This window comes from Mesoplodon mirus (genome assembly GCF_964341445.2).
Source record: "Mesoplodon mirus genome assembly, chromosome: 18".
NCBI lineage: Eukaryota > Metazoa > Chordata > Mammalia > Artiodactyla > Ziphiidae > Mesoplodon > Mesoplodon mirus.
The window spans coordinates 47,034,925-47,057,131 of NC_138994.1; the positions used below are offsets into that span (position 1 = coordinate 47,034,925).

A 22,207-nucleotide genomic window follows, 5' to 3' on the forward strand; every position below is an offset into this window, starting at 1 on the left:
CTGGAACCCTGAGTCTAGAGAGGCGCCTGCTGTCCCTTCCTCTCCCCACATGTGGACGTGTGTTCCCTCTCACCCCGGAAGGCTGAGCGACAGGACTGAGCCTGCAGTGAGAGAGGTGAGGTTAGACCTTGGGAGGGGTGCATCCTTTGCCCTGGAGGGGACAAGACAGACCCCCCCCTTTCACCCAGAGTCTGTGGCAAGAATTCAGAAAGTGCCAGAGTGGGAGGAGTCCAAGGTGGCAGGAACTGGATCTCTCTTCTCCAGTCCTGCACTTGGCTTCAGTTCACGCCCACCAGAAAGTCAGTCTTAGAGCCTCTCCTCCCTATAATCCCCCTACTCTGGCCGGGAGCGGAAGTATCCTGGAGCTGGGGCGGGGTGCGGGTGGGCTACAGAGGAAGGGAGGGGACGAGAAGGGAGAATGGCCCACGCCACGCCACGCCACGGCCACAGCCTAACCACAACACAAATAATCCAAGAGTCACACGAGGGGAATGAGGGGGGTGCTCAGACCACCCTTCCCTCCAGCTTCCCAATTCCACCAGGCTGCAGGGGGTTTCTCCACCCTGGAAGTAATGGGGAAGAGAGGGTTAAAGTGCTGCAGAGGAAAGGAGGGGGTCTCTGGGCGGGTTGAAGAACTGGCTCTTCCGCCCCTGCTTGGCCCCTCAGTCATTCTCATCTGGCCCTAAGTACTCAAGCTCTGTGCTGGGTTTCACCTCCTGCTCTAAAAGAGAGGGTGTCCGGCGGAAGGTGGCTGAGATCTGGTCAAACGTTCGGCCGCGGGTTTCAGGCACTTTTAAGAAGGTGAAGATGAAGAAGCCAAGCAGGAGGACCGCAAATAGAAGGAAGACGTAGGGACCCATAGCATCCTGGGACAAGTGGAGAAAGAGGTGTTGACAGAGGGGAGGGAACGGGTGGCCTCAGGCAAGCCAGGGACTAAGGCCTTCACAGGGATACTGCACAAAGCAGGTGGCTCCTTTGTGGGGCAATGGAAATTACCAGGAGAATTTAGTGAGAAAAGAATCCTCTGAACCCCATCTCTCCTGGTTTTTCCCTCTCTTACCATCCTGAGCCCCTGAAATCAGAGTGGATTCCCGGCCATTTGCAGTATTAATATGAAGTTTGTAATATTGCTCCTAGTCTAAGTAAGTTATGCCACTAGTTTGTTTTGAAGAAACCTCTGTTTTTATCCAATCTAGGTCAGTTCCCTTCTTTGATTCTGGTGGAACAGGTGGTCTTCAGGACCCACGTGGTCCACCAAAGTGACCCCCAGACCAGCACTCTATGGGCAGGGGAAAGGGGGAAATGCTGACTGGAAAGCAACTGGGCTAGTTGTGAGTGTGAGTTGCCGTCCTCTGGCTGACCGTGTGGGAGATGGGGACCAGGCAGGGGACCTACCGCAACATACTGGAAACCCATGCCAATGATGAAGTTGCACGTCCAGTTGGAGAAACCAGCCACAGCCATGGCTGCTGGGCGGGGTCCCTGGCTGAAGAGCTCGGCCACGATGAACCAGGGGATGGGGCCAGGGCCAATCTCAAAGAAGGCCACAAAGCCAAAGATGGCCACGATGGAGACATAGCTCATGGCTGGAACCCGCTCCTGGGGGCCAGGCAGGGAGGGTGGAGAATTCAGGTCAGGTCTTTCTGGATCTTCCTTTGCCCTCAACCCAGCAAACTGGCATCTACCCCTACCAGCCGCTCACGGGGGGCTGGCCACCCTTGGTTAGAATAGGTCCTCGAGCATTTGACATTCAGCTGGCCGCCCTTTGCCAATTCAGGGCAGAGGGAACATGTGGTCTCCCAGCTCTTATGACTGTGGATTCCCACTTGGTTCTAGAGCTGGGTCCTTAGGAATTATTGGTCCTGAGGCTTGACAGGGGCTCTCCTCCCTGGCTGCCAGGATTGTGCTACAGCTTCCACCCAGAGGAGGAAGTGCAGCCGGAGTCCCTCGGTAGCACGGTCCTGGCATACGGCCTGGCCTCAGGATCAAAGGCATGTATGTTGAGGCATGGCCCTGGCTGCCCACAGAGCCCCTTGGGGGCAGTTCCCCTGGGTTGGGCCGCGGGTCCCCTTCCCTCTCCCTAGGCCTCACCAGCAGAAGCAGAGCCACGGTCATCAAGATGGCACAGCCACACATGCCTGCCAGGCCTAGGAGTTGGAGGGTCCGGCGCCCAGCCCGTTCCACCAAGAACACCTGAGGGGAGAGTCAGGGCTTGCAAGGGGCCTTTAAGGCTTGGGAAGTGGGAGGGGTTAGGTGGGTGGAGCCAACCAAGAGCTGGATCTCCAGGACGCCCAGGGTTGTGAAACCAATGGTGGGGGCTCCTCCAGAGGTCAGTAGTTACCGAGACCAAGGTGAAGACCGTGTTGACCACACCGACTCCGATGGTGGCGTAGGCTGGTTGCCCTACCCCCGCCGTCTCGAAGATGCTAGTTGAATAATAGAAAACCTAGAGGCAGGCAAGAAGAAAAGGGGATGGCAGGGATGTGTCCCTCCCTCCCTTGCAGCCACTCCAAGCTGGACTGACCCTGAATTTCAACGTAGGGGGCTTGCTCCCTTCTTCCCTCCTCTCAGGCTCTTCCCTGACCCTTGCCCTTCCTGGAGGCTGCTGCATACGTACTGCGTTGATGCCCGACAGCTGCTGGCTCAGCTGCAGCACGATTGCAATGACGAGGGGTTGCCGGTGGATGTGGCTGCCCAGGAGCTGGAGCAGGGACAGTGGCCGCTCATGCTCCAGCTTCCGCTTCTCCTCCTTCAGCTCAGCCAGCGCTTCAGACACGTCGGCCCAGCCTGTCAGGCGCTTCAAACCTGGAGGTGAGGAGGGTCAGGTCTGAGAGGGCAGGGAGGGGGCCTGGGAGGAGGACAGGCACCAGCAAGATGGCGCAGGAGCTCACTCTTTCTGGCGGGCCCCTCCAGGTTCCGGATGATGTAGAGGTAGCGGGGGCTTTCTGGACAGAAGGGCAGCAGGACCAGCTGCAGGAGGGCAGGCAGCATAGTGATGCCCAGGAGTAGTGGCCATAGCGTAGCAGTGCCCAGTATGGACTCCAAGCCCAGCACCTGTGGCAGAAGGGTGGGAGGGAGGGCAGGCCGTTCAGCCTGTCCCCAGAGCCCCGCCCCAACCCCCTTCCCAGCCTCCCATGAGGCCAGGTCCAGTCACCTGGGCGATCAGGATGCCAGTGACGATGGCCAGTTGGTTGAGTGTCCCCAAGGCGCCCCGCAGGTGAGTGGGAGCAATCTCCCCCACGTACATGGGCACCAGCCCCGACGTCAGCCCTGGGCAGAGGGAAGGAGAGAGCTTCTGAGGGCAGCTGCCCACTCTGACCCCCAAGCCCAGGGAGAGTGAAGGAGAGCAAGGCACTGGGCGGGACCACAGTGCCCGCGGGTACCTGAGTAGGCGCCAATGAGGAACCGTCCAAGAATGAGCAACTCATAGGAGGCAGCCGCCTTGGCCAGGCCCATGAGGGCGCCCCCTAGCACTGCCAGGGCGTTGTTGAACAGCATTGCCCTCTTCCTGGCAGGCAAAGAGTGGGGCTGTGAGAGTTAGGGCATTGGTACTCTGGCTCCCTTCCTGTCCTCCCTTGCCCTCCAGCCTCATACCTTCCCAGGCACTGAGAGACGACGCCAATCAGGAAGGAGGAGATCATGCCACCCACAGAGAAGATGGCCACGGAGAGAGCCCAGAGCATGGTGAGGGTGCCTGGTGGGATGGAGCCGGGTCCCTCAGGCCCCTGCCTCTCCAGCCACGTCTCACTGTAGCTCTGTTCAATCACCTGGGGGACAGCACAGGAGTTATCCCCTGCAGAGTCCTCCCTCTCTGCTCACTCCGGACACCCCCTGCCTTGTCTGGGCACCCCACTCTGCCGGCTGTAGCCCCTCACCTTCTGGGGGGCATTGATGACCCCGATGTTGTAGCCAAACTGCAGGGAGCCGAGCACAGCGGAGAATACGGCGAGGACCAGGGTCCCAGTGACTCGTTGCTGGGGGGCCTCCCCATCCTGGGCAGGCGGAAGCAGAGAGGAGGCATATCACATGGAATCATGGCATCTTTCCTTCCTCAAGGGGCCCAGGCCCAGCAGGAGCCTTGAGATACTGGGTTCCATCCAACATGTTGGGCGAGGGAAAGTGGGCCATATTAGGAATCGCTTGAAGATCTCAATGTAAACAAGAGCAGGAAGAACCCAAGAGTACCAGGGCATGGAGAAGAAACTGATGTTTGAGTCCAGCAGGCGGAGAAATGTTTGAGGACCTGGGTCTCACAATTCCTCTGTGACCTTGGGACAGGCTTGGCCTTAAAAGACCTGAGTTCAGATTTGTGTGACCTTGAGTAAGTCACTGCCCCACTCTGAACTGGGGAGATAGGGGTGATGTTGCCTAATGTGCCTACCTGTCAGTGAAAGTGTGAAAATCAAAATCAAACGTTAACAGTGTCCCCAACAGTGCTGGCTTTATAAAGTGACAAGTGCATTATCATCATCAGCCTCTGTCCTCTCCCCTCCCATCTGGGGGTTCTCTCCGCGGGCTCCTGGAAGCCCCCAACAGGCTCAAGAAAGGCATTTCCCAAAAGGACATCGCGGTCATTCCTCCTGGCCTATGGCATTCTCTGTCTCCGCCCCGGCCTCCCTTCCCCCTCTAAGCTGCGACGAAGGGCAGGGGACCATGCTGGCTTTTGCCTGGGAGAGCCTTGCCCAGGGGATGGGGGCGGGAAGGTGGTATGAGGTGCAGTAGCGGTGGTGGCTGATCGCTGGCGGCACAGACTGTCTCCACACGGAAACCTGAGCTGGGGGAGGAAGGGCTGACACTCCCCTCTACCCCTCCACCAACCGTGGGGCGAGGGAAAGTTCAGCGTCCTGGAGGACTGCCAAGAGTGGGGGTTGGGGGGGGCCTACGGAGAACCTCCGGTCCTCGAAAGGTTGCGGGCGAGCCGAGGCAGACGGACAGCTGCTGGAGGGCAAGACCCGCCTGGATCTGCTTTCTTGAGGGCAGAGAGTGTCCACGATCCCGGCGCAACTCGCCGCCAACTAGAGAAGGGGGCGAACCCTGGACTCGCAGAATCCAGCCGTTGTCCTAGCCCCCGAAAAATCCCCCAGACCCACTCTGCCTCTTGGAGGGACTGGAATCCGACCGTCACGGGTTGTCCAGCCCGGGTATAAATAGCCAGTCCCCCACCCCCACCCCCACCCCCTGCGTCTGCGCAAGGACCGCCCCCTAGCTGACCCCAACCGCGACCCCAGCCCGAGAAAAGCGAGACCCGTGTCCGCGTCCCGCCCCCGCATGCCAAACCCTACTTCGGAGCCGATCTGTTGGAAGCCCGACGGCATCTTTTCTTAGGAACTGGAGATACACGAGCTGCCGTAGATGAGAGGAAGGCGACTGGGGGTCTGCGGCCCTAGACTTGGCGGGCAGAGGGAGCGGGGGCGATGGGGATCGCGGAGCTTTGTGCGGAGGGCGAGCCTGGCGGGACCCACAGCCACAAGCCGAGAAGCCAGAGAGCAGCTCCCGGGGATCTGGCTGAGCCTGGCCGGCGGGGGAAAGACTCGAAGAGCAGCCCCGGCGGTCCCCCAGGGCCACGCCTTTCACAGCACCCATTGGCCAGGAGCCCGCACACCCCAGAAAGGCCACGCCCTTCCCTGAGCCTGAGGCTGAGAGTTTGGCACCTGCTTCAGTGTAGGCCAGCGAGGCCACGCCCGTCAGCGTGCCGGGGGAGACACGCCCCTCGGGTTCCCGCCGGCCTCCGGCCCGGAAGTTTTGAAAAGGGGGTCCTGGGAACCCTGGAGCCAAGTTCCCCTCTGTGTGAGGACTCCGCCCACCGGCCAAGGTTCGGGGCTGAACAAGCGACTTCAAAGCCCTTAGCGGCGGCTCGGGACGGCGGGGTCCGAGAGAAAGGGACGGGCCAGGTACACTTGCCCGGGAGAGAACTCGGGCGGCCCGAAACTGCGCGAGCCGGCACGCGGGGTGGGTGCGGAGCAATGGCCTGGAGTAACCCACAATGGTTATTTTTAGCTCCCACATTGGGAGACGCCAAATGTCAGGTCCCGGGTGTCCCGGCCGGTCCCGGGAGGGGGGAGGGCAGGGAGACGGAGCCTTAAAGGATCCGCGACACGCTTCCCACGCGGAGATGGCCTTGGGCACAGGAAATTCCATTCCTAGCGGGTCGGGTGTCTGGCCTTGGTGGTCCTCTTTCCATGCATCCCTGCTCTGGGCACTGTCTATCTGGCCCTTCCCCTACACCGGTTCCCCACGTTGGTTCCTGGAGGCGGCCCGAGGGACAGGTGGTCACACCAACCACGTCACCAGTCCTGAGGCCCCTGAGCCGCCAAGAATGTGCTGGCCGCGTGGACGACTTGGACACGCTCTCTAGAGGTCGCTCCGGGTTTGAATCCCCAGCTAAATCCTGCCCAGCGAGGAGGGCGCGACCTAGACGTGGCGAGTCCCCAGAGCAGCGGAACACTCCGAGTACAGAGAGCACGCGTCTGGGAAAACGGGACTCAGAAGCACGGGGCTTTAGTGCCACCTGGAGGGAGAACGCGGATCCGCAGCGGATCGGGCCAGGGTGGTCTCCGGCCCACTGTCCCCGTCATTCTACCTCTCTAAGGCTTCCATTACTTCCAGCCCAGGCCTCTTTCTGGAGCTCCAGATCCGACTGTTCAGCTGCCGCGTGGGTGGGCAGCTCACATGATCAGCGTGTCCAGACCTGCTCCTCCTGCTAACTTCCTCATCCCAGCGAATGGTCCTATTAGCCATCCTGTCACTCCTATCAGAAGGAGGAAGTCATGCTTGATTTCTCCTCTCCTGCACCTGCCCCCCCTTTATCCAGTTAGTTATCAACAGTGGTGTTTTGACCCCCTAAACTCTCATATTCATCTGATTTTCTCCATCTGTACTGTTGCCACTTTGGTCCAGACCACCATCACCCTGACTGGTCTCCCTGCTCCTCCTCTTTCCCAACAGGGAGGGCAGAGTACCATACAAAACAGTCCAACCTCTCACTCACGCTGCCTCCAGAAGTCTTTGTTGCCTACTGTCAAGTTCAAACCCCTTTTCAGAGTGAACAAAACCTCCTGCCTTTCCTCTTCTATCTCTGTCACGTTCTGTCCTCTCCCCTTGAGTTTTAGTCAATTCCTAACTACTTCTTGTACCTAGAACACACTGCTGTTTCACTCCTTGGTGCCTTTGCCATGCTACTCCTTCAGTCTGCAATACCAGAGGACTCCTATTCAACCTCCAAAAAAAGCTCACCCTCTCTGTGATAACTTCCTTGGCTTTCCTCCAGAAATCCATGTGTCCCAGGACTTCCCTGGTGGCACAGTGGTTAAGAGTCTGCCTGCCGATGCAGGGGACACAGGTTCGAGCCCTGGTCAGGAAAGATCCCACATGCCGCGGAGCAACTAAGCCCGTGTGCCACAACTACTGAGCCCGCGCTCTAGAGCCCGCGAGCCACAACTGCTGACCCGCGTGCCACAACTACTGAAGCCCGCGTGCCTAGAGCCTGTGCTCCACAACAAGAGAAACTCGTGCTCGCCACAACTAGAGAAAGCCTGCGTGCAACAATGAAGACCCAACACAGCCAAAAATAAATAAATAAATAAATAAATAAATAAAAGTCCATGTGTCCCCAGTATAGTGTATTGTCATAATTTCTTCTCTGCACCGTAACCTTGAGGACACATGATCATCTTGTTTACCTCTGTATCCCCAGCACCCAGCCTAGGGGTGGGCACTCAGTAAGTGTTTGTTGAACGAATGGAATGAGGGTCTGCTCCTGATGGCCAAGAATGCGGATTAGGGAGCAATTACAAAGCAGGGAAACCTTTGGTGAATGGCTCCACATATCTGACCAAGGGGATGCAGATGAAGAACTAAGGTCTGCTGGTTGAGGAGAACCAATCATTTATGAGCAGAAAGGAGCAGAAGCGATTGATGGAAGCGGAGAGGGACCAATCAGGAAGGTAAAAGGAAAGCCAGGGATGCTGGAATACCACAAAGGGAGGAGGGCAGGGAGAGAGGAAAAGCCAAGAAGGGTGCCAAGAGGAAAAAAGGAGTTGGGGGGAGGCACAGACTGGAGGCAGCTGATAAGTCAGTGTAGCAGGTGGAGTGCAGGGCTGGGGTCTGTCCTGGCACTCAGGGCGTGGCACATTCCTGATCTCATTCAGATACTGTGTTCTGACGCTTCCAGGAGTTTAAACCCCAGAAAAAGTGGAATCAAGGAAAGCAAATCAGAGCTAGATACAGGAGATAAAGTGTATGGAGAGAGTGATGGAGGAGGAGAAGTGACAACAGGAATAAGGAGAGACAGTTGGGAGGGAGGAAGAAAAATGGCTGGGACGGTGGGAGAGGTCGATTGAGAGAGGATGGAAAAGGAAGGAGACACAGGACACAAGTGGGCACTTTGCACTGGAGCCTGTGTGTGTTGATTTGCCTAGAAATTAATCTTTGGCCCGTTTGATCTCAGAACCAGTTGTAGCCCTTCCTAAGCTCTGCCCTATGTCATGGGGAGCTGATCCCTGTGGGCTTTTGTTTTCAAGCTCCTGTGTTCACTGCCTTCTGCCCTGGTGCAGCCCACAGTAGGTAAGAGATTGGAGGGCAGGAGAAAGCCAGGATATTTCTTCCCTCTCTCTGCGTCCAGCTCCTACTCTACAAGCCCACTTTGCTTCCAGCTTCTGGAGGGAAACCTTGGACCCCTGAGCTCCAGCAATGCCATCTCCTCCCTTTGTCCCGTCACTGTTTTTGTCAATATGTGAGGGTCTTAGGTACAGAGGATTGAATTAATGACACAGTTCTTGGTACATTATCCTCACTGATCTATGTCTTATCTTGTTTTTATTTAAAAAGTTATTCTCTTTCATTTCCACACCCATTTCTCATTTGTCCTCCCTCAAAAGACAACCATTCCAATGTATTTAATGCTCACCTGCAAAACATGAATTGTTTTGCGTGCACACATTTTTAATTTATGTAAATAGCATCTGGTTACATATTTCAATCTGATCTTACTTATTTTCAGTAAGCACTATGTTTTAAAAACCCATTCAGAGAATTCCCTGGCGGTCTTGTGGTCAGGACTCTGAGCTTCCATTGCAGGGGGCATGCGTTCGATCCCTGGTCAGGGAACTAAGATCCCACATGCCGCAGGGCGCAGCCAAAAATATAAAAAACCCATTCATGTTCTATGATTATCAAAGTTATTGTTGTATAATTAATTTATTGCATTATTTATTTATTGCATAATTTATTGTTGCATTATACTCCACAATGTCAGTCATCCCATTGATAAGCACCCATGTCACCTCCACTTCCCAACCGCAACAAATAACGTGGCAGTGAACATTTTCATACAAGGCTCTTTATGGGGGATATGTCTCTGCCTCTGCCTAGGTCTTTGTCTTTATTTATATCTATCTCCCCCCGCCCCCAGCAGAATGGCTGAGTCATAGGGTATACTTACACCTAATTTGACTAAGAGCTACCAGCTTGCTCATAAGAATGACAATCACAGTCTGCACTTCCATCAGCAGTTTGGGAGGGTTCCACTACCACCACACCCTCTCAGGCAGCATCCACCCAGAGCAGCGTAGTTAAGAGCCCAAACTGCCTGAGTTTCAGTCCCAGCTTTGATATTTCCTAACTTCGTGCCCTTGGGAAATTTACCTAAGCTCTTCGTGCCTTGTTTACCTCATCTGTAAAATGAGAAGGGAGATAATAATAGTATCTACATCTTAGGGTTTTAATGAAGATGAATAATGTAATAGTCACGTAGTGCTTAAAATAGAATTGAATACGGTTAATTGTTTTTGTTTTTTAGAACAGCTCTATTGAGATATAATCGACAAACTATAAACTGCACATATCTAAAATGTACAATTTGGGGACTTCCCTGGTGGCGCAGTGGTTGAGAGTCCGCCTGCCGATGCAGGGGACACGGGTTCGTGCCCCGGTCCGGGAGGATCCCACATGCCATGGAGTGGCTGGGCCCGTGAGCCATGGCCGCTGAGCCTGTGCGTCCGGAGCCTGTGCTCCACAAGGGGAGAGGCCACAACAGTGAGAGGCCCTCATACTGCAAACAAACAAAAAAACCCAAAACAAACAACAAAAAAAGAACAGCTCTATTGAGATATAATCGACAAACTATAAACTGCACATATCTAAAATGTACAATTTGGGGACTTCCCTGGTGGCACAGTGGTTAAGAATCCTCCTGCCAATGCAGGGGACACGGGTTCGAACCCTGGTCTGGGAAGATCTCACATGCCGTGGAGCAACTAGGCCTGTGCGCCACAACTACTGAGGCTGCGAGCCACAGCTACGGAAGCCTGTGCGCCTGGAGCCCATGTTCCGCAACAAGAGAAGCCACCGCAATGAGAAGCCTGCGCACTGCAATGAGAAGCCCACGAACCGCCACGAAGAGTAGCCCCTGCTCACCACAACTAGAGAAAGCCCACACGCAGCAACGAAGACCCAACACAGAAAAAATATAAATAAAAAGAAAAAAGAAAAAAAATTTTTTTATGAAATAAAATGTACAATTTGGTAAGTCAAAAAAATTTTTTAATTGACGTATAACTGACATGTAACATTAATTTCTGCTGTATAACATAATGATTATGTATTTGTATATATTGCGAAATGATTACCACAATAAGTCAGGTTAACATCCGTAATTTGATAAGTTTTGACATGTGTATACACCCATGAAACTCTCCCCAGAATCAAAATAATGAACATATCCATCACCCGCAGTGTTTCCTTGTACCTCTTTGTAATTCCTCTCTTCAGCCTCTAGGCAACCACTGATCTGATTTCGGTCATTATGGGCCAGTTTGCATTTTTTAGAATTTTATGCAAATGGAATCATACAGAGCGTACTCTTTTTGTCTGGGTTTCTTTTACTTACTGTAATTATTTTGAGATTCATGTATGTTGTTGCGTGTATTACGAGTTCATTCCTTTTTGTTGGGAAATATCATTGATTTGATTATCAATAGTAATTAGTTTGATTATCCATTCACCTGTTGATGGATATCTGGGTTATTTCCAGTTTGGGGCCATTACAAATAAAGCTGCCAGGAACATTCACATACAAGTCTTTGTAAGGACATGTATGCTTTCATTTCTCTTGGAAAATACCTAGGACTAGAACGGCTGGATTATATGATGGGTGTATGTGTAACTTGTGTGTGTGTGTGTGTGTGTGTGTGTGTGTGTGTGTGTGTGTGTGAGTAAAACAGGCTTCTACTGCTCACAAGGTCATTTCTGAGTTGCAAATAACTTTTCCCTATATTTCCCCCACTCAATCTGGGCTGCCACAATGAGACAGACAGAAAGTGCCAGGACACTTTTTTCTTGCATCTGTAGTGGAAACCTTAGCAGCAGACAGTAGTGTGTAATTTTTTATGAATTGGCCAAACTGTTTTCCAAAGCGGTTGTCCCATTTTACATTCCCACCAGCAATGTCTGAAAGTTCCAGTTCTTCCACACCCTCACCAACACTTAAGATGGTCAATATTTTAAAATTCAGAATGGGCTATATGAGGTTTTAATCAAATGAGAATTTGCTGCGATTTCTAATATTTGTCAGTTCAGTAGGTGAAAGGTGATATCTTACGGTAGTTTTCTCTGATTACTTAACGGCTTGGGGCATCCCTTTAAACACTTGTCAGCACTTTGGCCGTCATTTTCTGCAGATTCCCTCCTTGTATTCTCTGCCCATTTTCTCTTGGAATATTTTTCTTGTTGATGGGCAAGACATTTAAACAAATAATATCAGTTCTTTGTCAGATTTGGACATTGCAACTATTTTCTATGGTTGTATCAGCTGCCTATTAATTTTTCTTCGGTGAACTTCATTTAATAGAAATCCTTAAATTTGGTGTAATCAGAATGACCAATTTTCCCTTTAGGGTTTGTGATTTTGAAATTTTGCATATGTTCTTTTCCATTTCTGCATCACAAATTCACCTTTTCTTCCAATAACTTTATAGTTTTACTCTTCATATTTAGCTCTTTGTAATCCATCTAGAGTTCATCCTTGTTTTGGGTGTTAGGGATCCAATTTATTTTTCTCATATTGAGCCACATTTACCACATGTCCGATTCTGATATATACAAGTGTCTGTCTCTGGTATTCTGTTCCGTTGGTGTATCTGTCCTTGTACTAATAATATACTGTTATTGTTGCTGGATGCTTTGTAGCAAGTTTAAATTTCTGGAAGGGCAGGATCCCTCTTGTTACTCTTACCACTCTGCGTCAACTTTTTTTTTTAAGTTAATTAATTAATTAATTTAGGCTGTGCTGGGTCTTAGTTGCAGCACGCAGGATCTTCATTGTGGCATGTTTAGTGAGGGATCCTTAGTCGCGGCATATGCACTTCTTAGTTGTGGCACGTGAACTCTTAGTTGCAGCGTGCATGTGGGATCTAGTTCCCCGAGCAGGGATTGAACTTGGGAGCGTGGAGTCCTATCCACTGGACCACCGGAGAAATCCTCCCTCTCAGTGTCAACTTAACCATTTGTGGTATTTTGTTTTTTTGTTTTTTTTCTTATTGCTGCAAACAAATTTGAGGGTAAACTTATCAAGATCTTTCAAAAAAAAAAAAACCCCAAAACAAAAAACAACCACCCTATGAATTTTTATGGGTAATATATCAAATTGTAAGTTATTCTGGGGACAACTGATATCTTTATAATGTTAAGTCATCCCATTTAAGAGCATGGACTATCTCTCTGTTTATTCAAGTCATCTTCTATGTTTTTTAGTAGAATTAAATTTTTTCTTCCACTGAGGTCTTATGAATACTTGGTTCCCTAGATGCTTCATAATTTTTGTCAGTGATGCAAACTGAGTGTTATTTTTAAATGACATTTTCTAATTAGTTATTGCTCATGTAGTAAAATACTAGTGACTCTTTTTGTAGGTTCATCTTGTATGCAGCGACCTTGCTGAACATCACTGATGGTTCTAATAGACTGTCTGTTGATTCTATCCAATTTTCCAAGTAGATGATAATATTATCTGCAAATCAGTTTTTAAAAAATACTTAGTTAGTTAGTTAGTTGCACTGGGTCTTAGTTGTGGCAGGCAGGCTCCTTAGTTGCGGCTCGCTGGCTCCTTAGTTGTGGCATGTATGTGGGATCTAGTTCCCTGACAAGGGATCAAACCTAGGCCCCCTGCATTGGGAGCGCAGAGTCTTAACCACTACACCACCAGGGAAGTCCCTACAAATCAGTTTTATTTCGTCCCTTTCAATCTTCGCACTATGTATTTCTTTCACTTCCTTGTAGTATTGATCAAGACTTCCAGGACTCTGTCAGGCAAAAAGGGTAACAGTGGACATCTTTGTCCTTTTCCAATCACAAAAGACATGAGTCTAAAATTTCTTCATTAAGTATAAGAATTTCCTCCGTAATCTTTGTTTGCTAAAAATTCTTATCATAAGTAGGTGTTGAACCTCATCAAATTCTTTTTAAAATTATTGATTGAGGTAACCATATATATTTTTTCTTTAATCTATTAATGTGGTAAATTACATTGATGGATTTTCTAATATTGAAACACTTGCATTCCTGGGATAAACTGTTCTTGTTTGTAATGTATTACTCTTTAAATACATTTTTTACATTCGGTTAAGTAATATTTTATTAATGATGTTTGCATCTGTATTTATAAATGAAATGGGCCTATAATACTTATATTACCCTTAACTGATTTCAGAGGCAAGAGTAATGTAGCCTCAGAAAATGAGTTGGTCACTTTTTCACTCCTTCTCCAGATCTGTATCTCAAAATGCACTCCAGGCTGAACCATAGGAGATTATCTGGACCAGCATCCTGTTTCCTAAGCAGGCAAAATATTATCATTCCTATTTTACAGATGAGGCAATTGAAGCCCAAGAATAAATTCCTGAATGGGGTGGAATTGGAATCTGGAATATTTTAACTGCCTTGGATGTGTAACTTCTTGGTCTGACCAGTAAAATAATCACCAGTGACCTGTATAATAATGAGTTTCTGAGTTATAATACATAATATTAAAATAACACTGCAAGTTTCCAGAGTTCACTTATTTATCAGTTTTTTTCAGAACTCAAAACATATTTTCCCATAGAAATAAACAAGTTGGTAGGGTTGCCATATCAGGTTGCCTACCTCATATGGTGTAGGTCCCCTAACCTGATCCAATATTCCAACCAAATTTGATCTTTCAAATTCTTCCACTGTGACTTCTGGACTCAACATCTGTCATCATCCTTATATGCCAGCCTCTTCTCTGAATGTTCCTTTCGGAAACCTGGCTGTCTTGGAGGACACACTTCCCCGGCAGCCCTTTTTTGAAAATTAAATTAAATTAATTTATTTTTTGCCACGCTGCATGGCATGTGGGATCTTAGTTCCCCAACCAGGGATCAAACCTGCACCCCTTGCAGTGGAAGCACAGAGTCTTAACCACTGGACGCCAGAGAAGTCCCAGCAGCCTTTTTAATAAAGGCCTATTTTTGGTCCTACTTCATACACCTCAGGGGCTGGAGCTGGGAGTATTGATCCTCAGTGCTACTTTAGACCATTATTCTTCCTTCATCCTTCAAAATCCTCTGCTCCTGGGCTTTTCCTGCGCCTGCGCCGGAGACGAGACCCTCCGAGCAGGGACTAGGTTCGCCAGAAGCCCGCGCTCCCGACTTCTGCTTCCGGGTCGGAGCCACGGCAGTGGCAAACTCAAGGCCTGTCAATCCCGTGGTGTTTTTTGATGTCAGCATTGGCGGCCAAGAAGTTGGCCTCACGAAGATCGAGCTCTTTGCAGACGTTGTGCCTAAGACGGACGAGAATTTTAGAAAAGATGGGGTTCCAATAGGATACAAAGGGAGCACCTTCCACAGGGTCATAAAAGATTTCATGATTCAGGGTGGAGATTTTGTTAATGGAGATGGTACTGGAGTCGCCAGTATCTACCGGGGGCCATTTGCAGATGAAAATTTTAAGCTTAGACACTCAGCTCCAGGCTTGCTTTCCATGGCAAACAGTGGTCCCAGTACCAATGGCTGCCAGTTTTTCATCACCTGCTCTAAGTGTGATTGGCTAGATGGGAAGCACGTGGTATTTGGAAAAATCATTGATGGACTTCTGGTGATGAGAAAGATTGAGAACGTTCCCACAGGCCCCAACAATAAACCCAAGCTGCCTGTGGTGATCTCACAGTGTGGAGAGATGTAGTCCAGAGGAAGACTGAATCAGGCCTTCCCTTGCTCGGGGTGATGCTCTTGAGTAAGATAAGCTGGATTTTGGCCCCTGTGTTTGCTTCCCTGCCTGCTGCTGCCCCCATTTGATCAAAAGACCTTGGAAGTATCACAGACTCAGAAGCCAAGATTTTGTGTTTAAGTTTTCAACTGTAAATAAAGTTGTTCTTTTAAAAAAAAAAAAATCCTCTGCTCCTATGACGTTCATCTCTGGAAGTATATCGCCCACTACCTCTAATTGTTGCTGGGGTCTTTCAGCCTGATCCTTCACCCACATTCACTGACACCTTTAGCAACTGGCTCATCGTCTTCCTCTTTACACCCATGTTCTCATCATCATTGCTGTTGACTTCAAAGCCCACCAGGGTACTCCACCGACTTACAGTCTCTCAGCCCTCAGTCTCCTCTCCAGTGACCCTTCTCTTCAGCCCACCCTCAGGCCCCTACTCACGGCTCTGTCATCTCCTAAAACACCCTCTTCCAGTTTATTGAATTCAAGCTTCGCACCTCTTATGATCACCTCCTAGCCTTCTGGGTCATCTACTCATGTATCCCTACTCCTTTCACTTCATGGAGACCTTGAAACCATTGACCCAATCAGTTTTTCACTATCCACCGACACCGACTCCTTTTTATGTTTACTCTATTTTATACCCAATTTATATCCATGATCTAGCACATAATCACTCTCATGCAAATACTTTAAAATCCCTTCTCTCTCTCTCTCTCTCTCTCTCTGTTTTTTTTTTCCTTTTCTTTTGGATTCTCAGTTCCCTGATGAGGGATTGAACCCAGGCCACAGCAGTGAAAGCCCAGAATCCTAACCACTAGTCCACCAGGGAACTCCCCCTTCTCTCTCTCTTTTTTTTTTTTTTAGAAGATGTTGGGGGTAGGAGTTTATTAATTAATTTATTTATTTATTTTTGCTGTGTTGGGTCTTCGTTTCTGTGCGAGGGCTTTCTCTAGTTGTGGCAAGCGGGGCCACTCTTCATCGTGGTGCGTGGGCCTCTCACTATCACGGCCTCTCTTGTTGCGGAGCACAGGCTCCAGAGGCGCAGGCTCAGTGGTTGTGGTTCACGGGCCCAGTTGCTCCGGGGCATGTGGGATCCTCCCAGACCAGGGCTCGAACCCGTGTCCCCTGCATTAGCAGGCAGATTCTCAACCACTGCGCCACCAGGGAAGCCCCTCTCTCTTTTTAACAAAATCCAAATCCTGGTTAATTCCAACCATCCATCCACTTGCTCCTTGGACCCAATTCTTTACTTGAAGGCTACTAGAGCAAAAAATCCACAGTGATGCTGACTGGTCACACTTTAAATCAGTGGTTCTTAACTGGGACCAATTTTGCTCATCCCCTCACTGGGACATCTGGCAATGTCTGGAGACATTTTTAAAAATTTTATTTTATTGAAGTATAGTTGATTTACAATGTTGTGCTAATTTCTGCTGTACAGCAAAGTGATTCAAATACACACACACATTCTTTTCCATTATGGTTTATTACAGGATATTGAATATGGTTCCCTGTGCTATACAGCAGGACCTTGTTGTTTATTCTGGAGACATTTTTGATTGTCACACTGGGGTGTTGGGGAGGGTTCTACTGGCATCAAATCAGTGGAAGTCAAGGGTGCTGTTAAATATCCTATAATGCACAGGACAGTCACCCATAATAAAGAATTATCTGGTACCAAGTATCAACAGTGCCAAGGTTGAGAGATCCTGCTTTAAGTTAATATAACAAGTCTCAAAGGGACAATCAACACAGGGTCTTAGCACTTGCTGTTCCCTCTACCTATAACATGGTTCTCCCCTGGCTGGCTCATTATTTAACAGTCCCTTCCTAGAAAGGTCTCCCTGACCTCACTCTGGAGTGGACCCAAGCTCATCCACCACATTATCCTATTTTATTGCCTTCAAAACATGCACCATTTTTATGTCTTTATTGCCCGCTTCCTCCCTCTAGAATCTAAGTTACCTGAGTGCAGTGTCCTCTTGTTTTTTTGTTTTTCTTCTCTTTGGCTGCACTGCCTGGCATTCAGAACTTCCCTGACGAGGGATTGAACTCGTGGCCCCTGTAGTGGAAGTGCAGAGTCTTAACCACTGGACCACCAGGGAAGTCCGCAGTGTCCTCTTGTTTATAGCTGTAGCCCCCATGTCAAGCATGGTGCCTGGTACATTACATAGGGACTCAGAAAATATCTACTTGTCAAACAAGTGGATGAAAATTTTGTTAATTTGCAATTTAATCATTCATTCATCAACTATTTATTGGTGATAAAATTCAGACATATCTCTGCCCTCTTGGAACCTATAGTACAGTGGGGAGACTGACACTGAGTAAATAATCACACAAGGTAAATAGTTTCTAACCATGATAAGAGCTTTGAAAGTAAAGTACATGTAGCGGTGAGAGCATTCAGCAGGTGATCTGACTCAGCCTGGGATGGGGTAGTCAGGCCAGGCTTCCCAGGAGAAGTAACATTTGAGCTGAGAGCTGAAGGATGAGTCGGTTAGCAAGGTAGTGGGAGGTTGGGTGGGGTAGATGGAGATGAGCACCCAGGCATAGAGAACAGAGTGCAAAGGCACTGTTGTGGGAAGGCACATAGCACGGTTCAGGAAGTGTGGCTGACGCACAGAGTCTGGTAAGCCACAGTGTGGCATTTATTTGCCAAATCCAGTGCAGCAATAGGAGCAAAAGTGTGCCATTGGAAGTTTTAAGGATTTTAAACAGGAAGTGACAAGATTTAAGTTATCCCGGAGGACAGACTTTAGAAGGACAAGCAGGGAAGCAGGGAGATTGGTTTGGAGGCAGTTGCAGTGTCCAGGCAAGAGGTGATGGTGGCTTGGCCTGAGATGGTCTTAACCTGGAGAGAAGCTGGATATACTTATGTAATGAGAAACACGGAATTTCAGAGCTGGAAAGCACCTGAAAAAAAAACAAAACAAAACCTCACCATTAATCAAAAGGTAGAAAAATTAAAATGAATAATAAAGAATTCATTAAAGTCTGCATTTTATAGAAAAGCAGGTTAATTAGCTGAGCATGAAGGGCCCTTTAATTATTTTTATTGAATAAAAGAAGGAAAGAGAGAAATGTTTGAGAGGGAGGAGCAAAGACGGGAAATGTGAGAGAGTTGAGATAAAAAAAGGAGAGAGAAAAATTAAATGAGAGAGACAGAGTAAGAAAGGTGTGTGAGCCTGAGCCGTGGCAGGAGGTTGGAGGAGAGGAAGACTGGGAAGAAACTGGACGAGGGGGTGGCAGCGATGTGCACTCAGGAAGATGTAAAGAAAGGCTACTTGGTGATGCTGGGCTCCAAGGGGGCTGGAGATAGGGTACAAAGGTAGACCAAAAGAGTGGGGAGTAAAATAGGAAGCGGAAAAGACAGGAAGGGGAGATGATAACAGATGAGGGAGGAATGAATAAATGGGGGATGCTTGGAGATGTGTGGAGAAAGGATGGGGCCATACATAGCTCAGGGAGAGTGAGAGAAGAAACCTGAGGGTGAGGTGGCAATCTGAGGGCTGAATCAAAGGCCACATTAGAGCCAGGTGTTCTGGAGGACAGAATGGTGAGAGGGTGGGAGAGGGCACATAAAGGGGCAGGTCCAGGCTCAGAATGAGGGAGAGAAATGTGTGCAGGGCTGGGGGAGGAAGAAGAGGGAAAGGTGGAGGACGAGTTGGAAAGACTCCAAGGGAGAGGAATGATGGGTGTGGCCAAGACTCTAACCCTGGCCTTACCTTGCTCCCACCCTCTGCTGGCTTCTGGCCTCAGCGGTTTCTTCCTTCTGCTACAAGGACCCTTGAGACGGGATGGGATAGTGAACGCTGGGAGGTGGGGTGCCAACGGCCCCGCCGTTAAGTCATGTCAAGCAGGAATCGGAATAGGGGGCCAAGGAGATGGGGGGCGTTGGGGCGCCATGCCTGGAAGCTGGGTGTCTGTTGGAGGGCGACAGCGGCGAGGGGTGGGTGGGTGCTAGGAGGTGACTTTGGCGGTGGAGACTCCAATAAGGCTGCTGAAGTGGGGAGTTCTGCGGGATTGGAGCCAGAGCCCTTGAAGGTGGGATCGGCTAGGAAAGGAGAAAAAGAGCAGAGGGTTGGGGCGAAAGTAGGGCGGGACAAAGAGCGCCCAGAGTAGAACCCGAGAGTCCCTGCGTGGGGGAAAGGTGGAGCCAAGGCTGGCCTGCGGCATCCCCCCGGCTCCGGCTCCGCCGCGCTCTTAGCGCACCTGTCGGGGAGAGGGGAAGGGACATCCTGGTGCCCGAGGGACCTCCAGTCCAGAGGGGCTTACTCGGAGCTTGGGACTCCCGAGAAGACTCCGCCTCCTCCCCTCCGGCGGTCCAAGCCCGGTAAGTGAAGGGGCGTGACCCTGGTGCTCAGGTTTCTTCCTCCTCACCTGGGCCGGGAGGGGTGGGGGCCAGGACTTCCGGCTCAGGTGAGTGTCCCTTCGGTGACGTCAGGTCATCCTCGGCCGCCCCTCCGGTCCCTCCCCGCCTCGCGCTCCCGGTGCCCGCGGGGGCGCGCCCCCGACGACCTACATATACTCAGGTGCGCCGCACCTGTCCGCCCGCACCTGCCCGCTCACCGCTGAGCGACCTTTCTTCGCACAGCAGCCTTGGGCCGACAGCCCAGGATACTTTGGGGACTTCCAGCATCCGGGACCGCGCCCACACGGCCCCTCCACCTTTTGTTTGGGAAGGGTCGCCGAGCGCCAGAGGGAACTGCCGGGTCTTCGCGGATTGCTTTTGTCGGCCACCAGTCCTGTTCCCTCTGCTGTGAGATCCTCGCCCCGCCGGAGGGGTAGATTTGTGTTTACTTCGGTGACAAGATTTGCAAGCACTCGACCAAAAACTTTTTTGCCTCTTTGGGTGACAAAACTCGCCAGCCCGGCGCCTCCCGTCTTTTCTGAGGGCGGAAATGGCCAATTCGGGCCTGCAGCTGCTGGGCTTTTCCATGGCTCTACTGGGCTGGGTGGGCCTGGTGGCGTGCACCGCCATCCCGCAGTGGCAGGTGAGCTCGTACGCCGGCGACAACATCATCACCGCTCAGGCCATGTACAAGGGGCTGTGGATGGACTGCGTCACGCAGAGCACGGGCATGATGAGCTGCAAAATGTACGACTCGGTGCTCGCCCTGCCCGGTAAGGCCGCGGGACCGACGGGGCGAACGCGTCCAGGGCCGAGGTAGCGGGGTGGGCGCGGGCCCCGACCCCAGGCCACACGGCCCGACGCCCTGGGTTGCCGGCGGGGGCGGGCGGAGAGGAGGAAGCGGAAGCGGTCGGGCTGGGGACGCCGCGGGCCGAGATTCTGGGGTCGCACGTGCGCGCCTCCGGGGCCGGCTGCGCCCCTCTTCACCCGCGGACCGGCCTAGTCTTCGGGCTTGGCGGCCGGCGGCCCAAGCACCTCCCGGGAAGCCGAGTCCTGGGGCGGGGCCTTCCCCCTCCCCCCACCCCGAGGAGGCCACAGCCTCCGCCATCTCCCGCCCTTTTCTCTGACAAAAGGCGGCGTGAGCTGGAGGCCTCGGAGTTGGGTTGGGGGCCGCGGGGTCCGACCGAGGGCCGAGGAGTCGTGCACCCTGTCAGTCCTGGGGCGCCGCCTGCGGCTTCTAATCTTATCGGCAGATTAGCCGAAGCCACAAACCGTGGCCTCGATAGTGGGGTCAGAGCTGGGACGAGGACCGGGATCTGCGGGCGGCGTCGGGTCTCCGACCACCGCTTTCGGGGCTCAGGCCACCACCTCGGTTCCTCTTCGATGTACCCTTTCACCCTTTCCCCTCCCCGGAGCAGTTTCGTCGAAACCCTGGCGCCCCGGGCGGATCCTAGAGCCGAGAGGGCGGGGCGGAGCGGGAAGGCCCGCGGAGTCGGGAGGGGGCGGGATCTACCCGCTCTGGCCTGGGACTTGGGCGTCGAGGGAGCCCCAGGCCTGCGGCGAGTGGGTGCAGCCGGCGACTCAGAGGCTGGAGCCATCCGAGGGCCGCTGGCATTTCCATCAAGGACAGCATCCTTCCCCCTTTCCTGCAGCGGCCTTGCAGGCCACCCGAGCCCTAATGGTGGTCTCCCTGGTGCTGGGCTTCCTGGCCACGTTCGTGGCCACGATGGGCATGAAGTGTACAAACTGTGGGGGGGACGACAAAGTGAAGAAGGCCCGTACAGCCATGGCCGGAGGCATCATTTTCATCTTGGCAGGTGAGCAACAAGTCCAAGGTGGGCCCAAGGACTGTTCTTGCCCATCCTGGAGGGGTAAGGGTGGGCACGGTGCTGGTTTGCGGGGGGCTCACAATATCTGAATCCTCATTCTTTCTCCAGGTCTTGCTGCCTTGATAGCTTGCTCCTGGTATGGCCACCAGATTGTCACAGACTTTTACAACCCGTTGGTCCCCATGAATGTTAAGTAAGTGAGCCCTGCCTCCTAAGGGGTCTGGGGTCGGGAGAGGCAGGCCAGGGTTTCTGACCCCAATCCTTTCCCCACAGGTATGAGTTTGGTCCTGCCATCTTCATTGGCTGGGCAGGGTCCGCTCTGGTCCTCCTGGGAGGTGCACTGCTCTCTTGCTCCTGTCCTGGGAGTGAGAGCAAAGTTGGGTACCGTGCACCCCGCTCCTACCCTAAGCCCAACTCTGCCAAGGAGTATGTGTAAGCTGGGACGCCCTTACCCCAGCCTGGCAGCCTAGAGGTGCCCCCAGACATCTGAAAGGACCTGGGGCAGAGAGCTCAACCCGTGGGCAGGGTGCCGAGCAGAAGCCTGCGGTCACTCTAGCCCAGCACACCATGTACAGTTCCCTGGGGTGTTGGGTGGCGGGGAAACAAAAAGGGGGAGGGTGTGCTTTTTGTACAGTAATAAAAATATGTTTTGCAAAGTAGACTTTTTTTTCCCTTCGGGGCATCTGCTTTCTTCCAACCCAGATCCTTGCAGAGAAGCTAGAACCTAAAGTGTACCTACTTCAGTTAAAAAAAACATTTATTGAGCACCAATGGTGTGCAAGGCTGTTCCAGC

At 51.5% G+C, this 22,207-nt stretch overlaps 3 protein-coding genes across 3 annotated transcripts; 2 read left to right on the forward strand and 1 right to left on the reverse strand.

The window, feature by feature from the left end:
* Positions 1-662: 662 nt before the first annotated feature.
* Positions 663-5,648, reverse strand: SLC2A4 (solute carrier family 2 member 4; the record flags this gene model as incomplete). The annotated part of the gene is made up of 11 exons (XM_082602879.1): positions 5,283-5,648; positions 3,876-3,992; positions 3,595-3,767; positions 3,384-3,508; positions 3,155-3,270; positions 2,892-3,054; positions 2,618-2,805; positions 2,342-2,446; positions 2,092-2,193; positions 1,396-1,599; positions 663-866 (listed from the first exon to the last, which is right to left on the reverse strand). The coding sequence occupies exons 1-11, from the start codon at positions 5,313-5,315 to the stop codon at positions 663-665; spliced, it is 1,530 nt and encodes a 509-aa protein (XP_082459005.1). The 5' UTR covers positions 5,316-5,648.
* Positions 5,415-15,675, forward strand: LOC309793437 (uncharacterized protein; the record flags this gene model as incomplete). The annotated part of the gene is made up of 2 exons (XM_082603906.1): positions 5,415-5,891; positions 14,632-15,675. The coding sequence occupies 2 exons, from the start codon at positions 5,415-5,417 to the stop codon at positions 15,193-15,195; spliced, it is 1,041 nt and encodes a 346-aa protein (XP_082460032.1). The 3' UTR covers positions 15,196-15,675.
* A 4,047-nt stretch (positions 15,676-19,722) lies between these two features.
* Positions 19,723-22,067, forward strand: CLDN7 (claudin 7). The gene is made up of 4 exons (XM_082604587.1): positions 19,723-20,358; positions 21,238-21,402; positions 21,523-21,607; positions 21,688-22,067. Exons 1-4 carry the CDS (start codon positions 20,136-20,138, stop codon positions 21,848-21,850), a joined length of 636 nt encoding a protein of 211 aa, XP_082460713.1. The 5' UTR covers positions 19,723-20,135; the 3' UTR covers positions 21,851-22,067.
* The last annotated feature ends 140 nt before the right edge of the window (positions 22,068-22,207 follow it).

Excerpts from the sequence above, each read along its gene's own strand:
- CLDN7 (XM_082604587.1), top strand. The coding sequence starts at position 20,136 with ATGGCCAATTCGGGCCTGCAGCTGCTGGGCTTTTCCATGGCTCTACTG. Across the intron at positions 20,359-21,237 it reads CTCGGTGCTCGCCCTGCCCG|CGGCCTTGCAGGCCACCCGA; the intron begins GTAAGGCCGCGG and ends CCTTTCCTGCAG. Across the intron at positions 21,403-21,522 it reads CATCATTTTCATCTTGGCAG|GTCTTGCTGCCTTGATAGCT; the intron begins GTGAGCAACAAG and ends TTCTTTCTCCAG.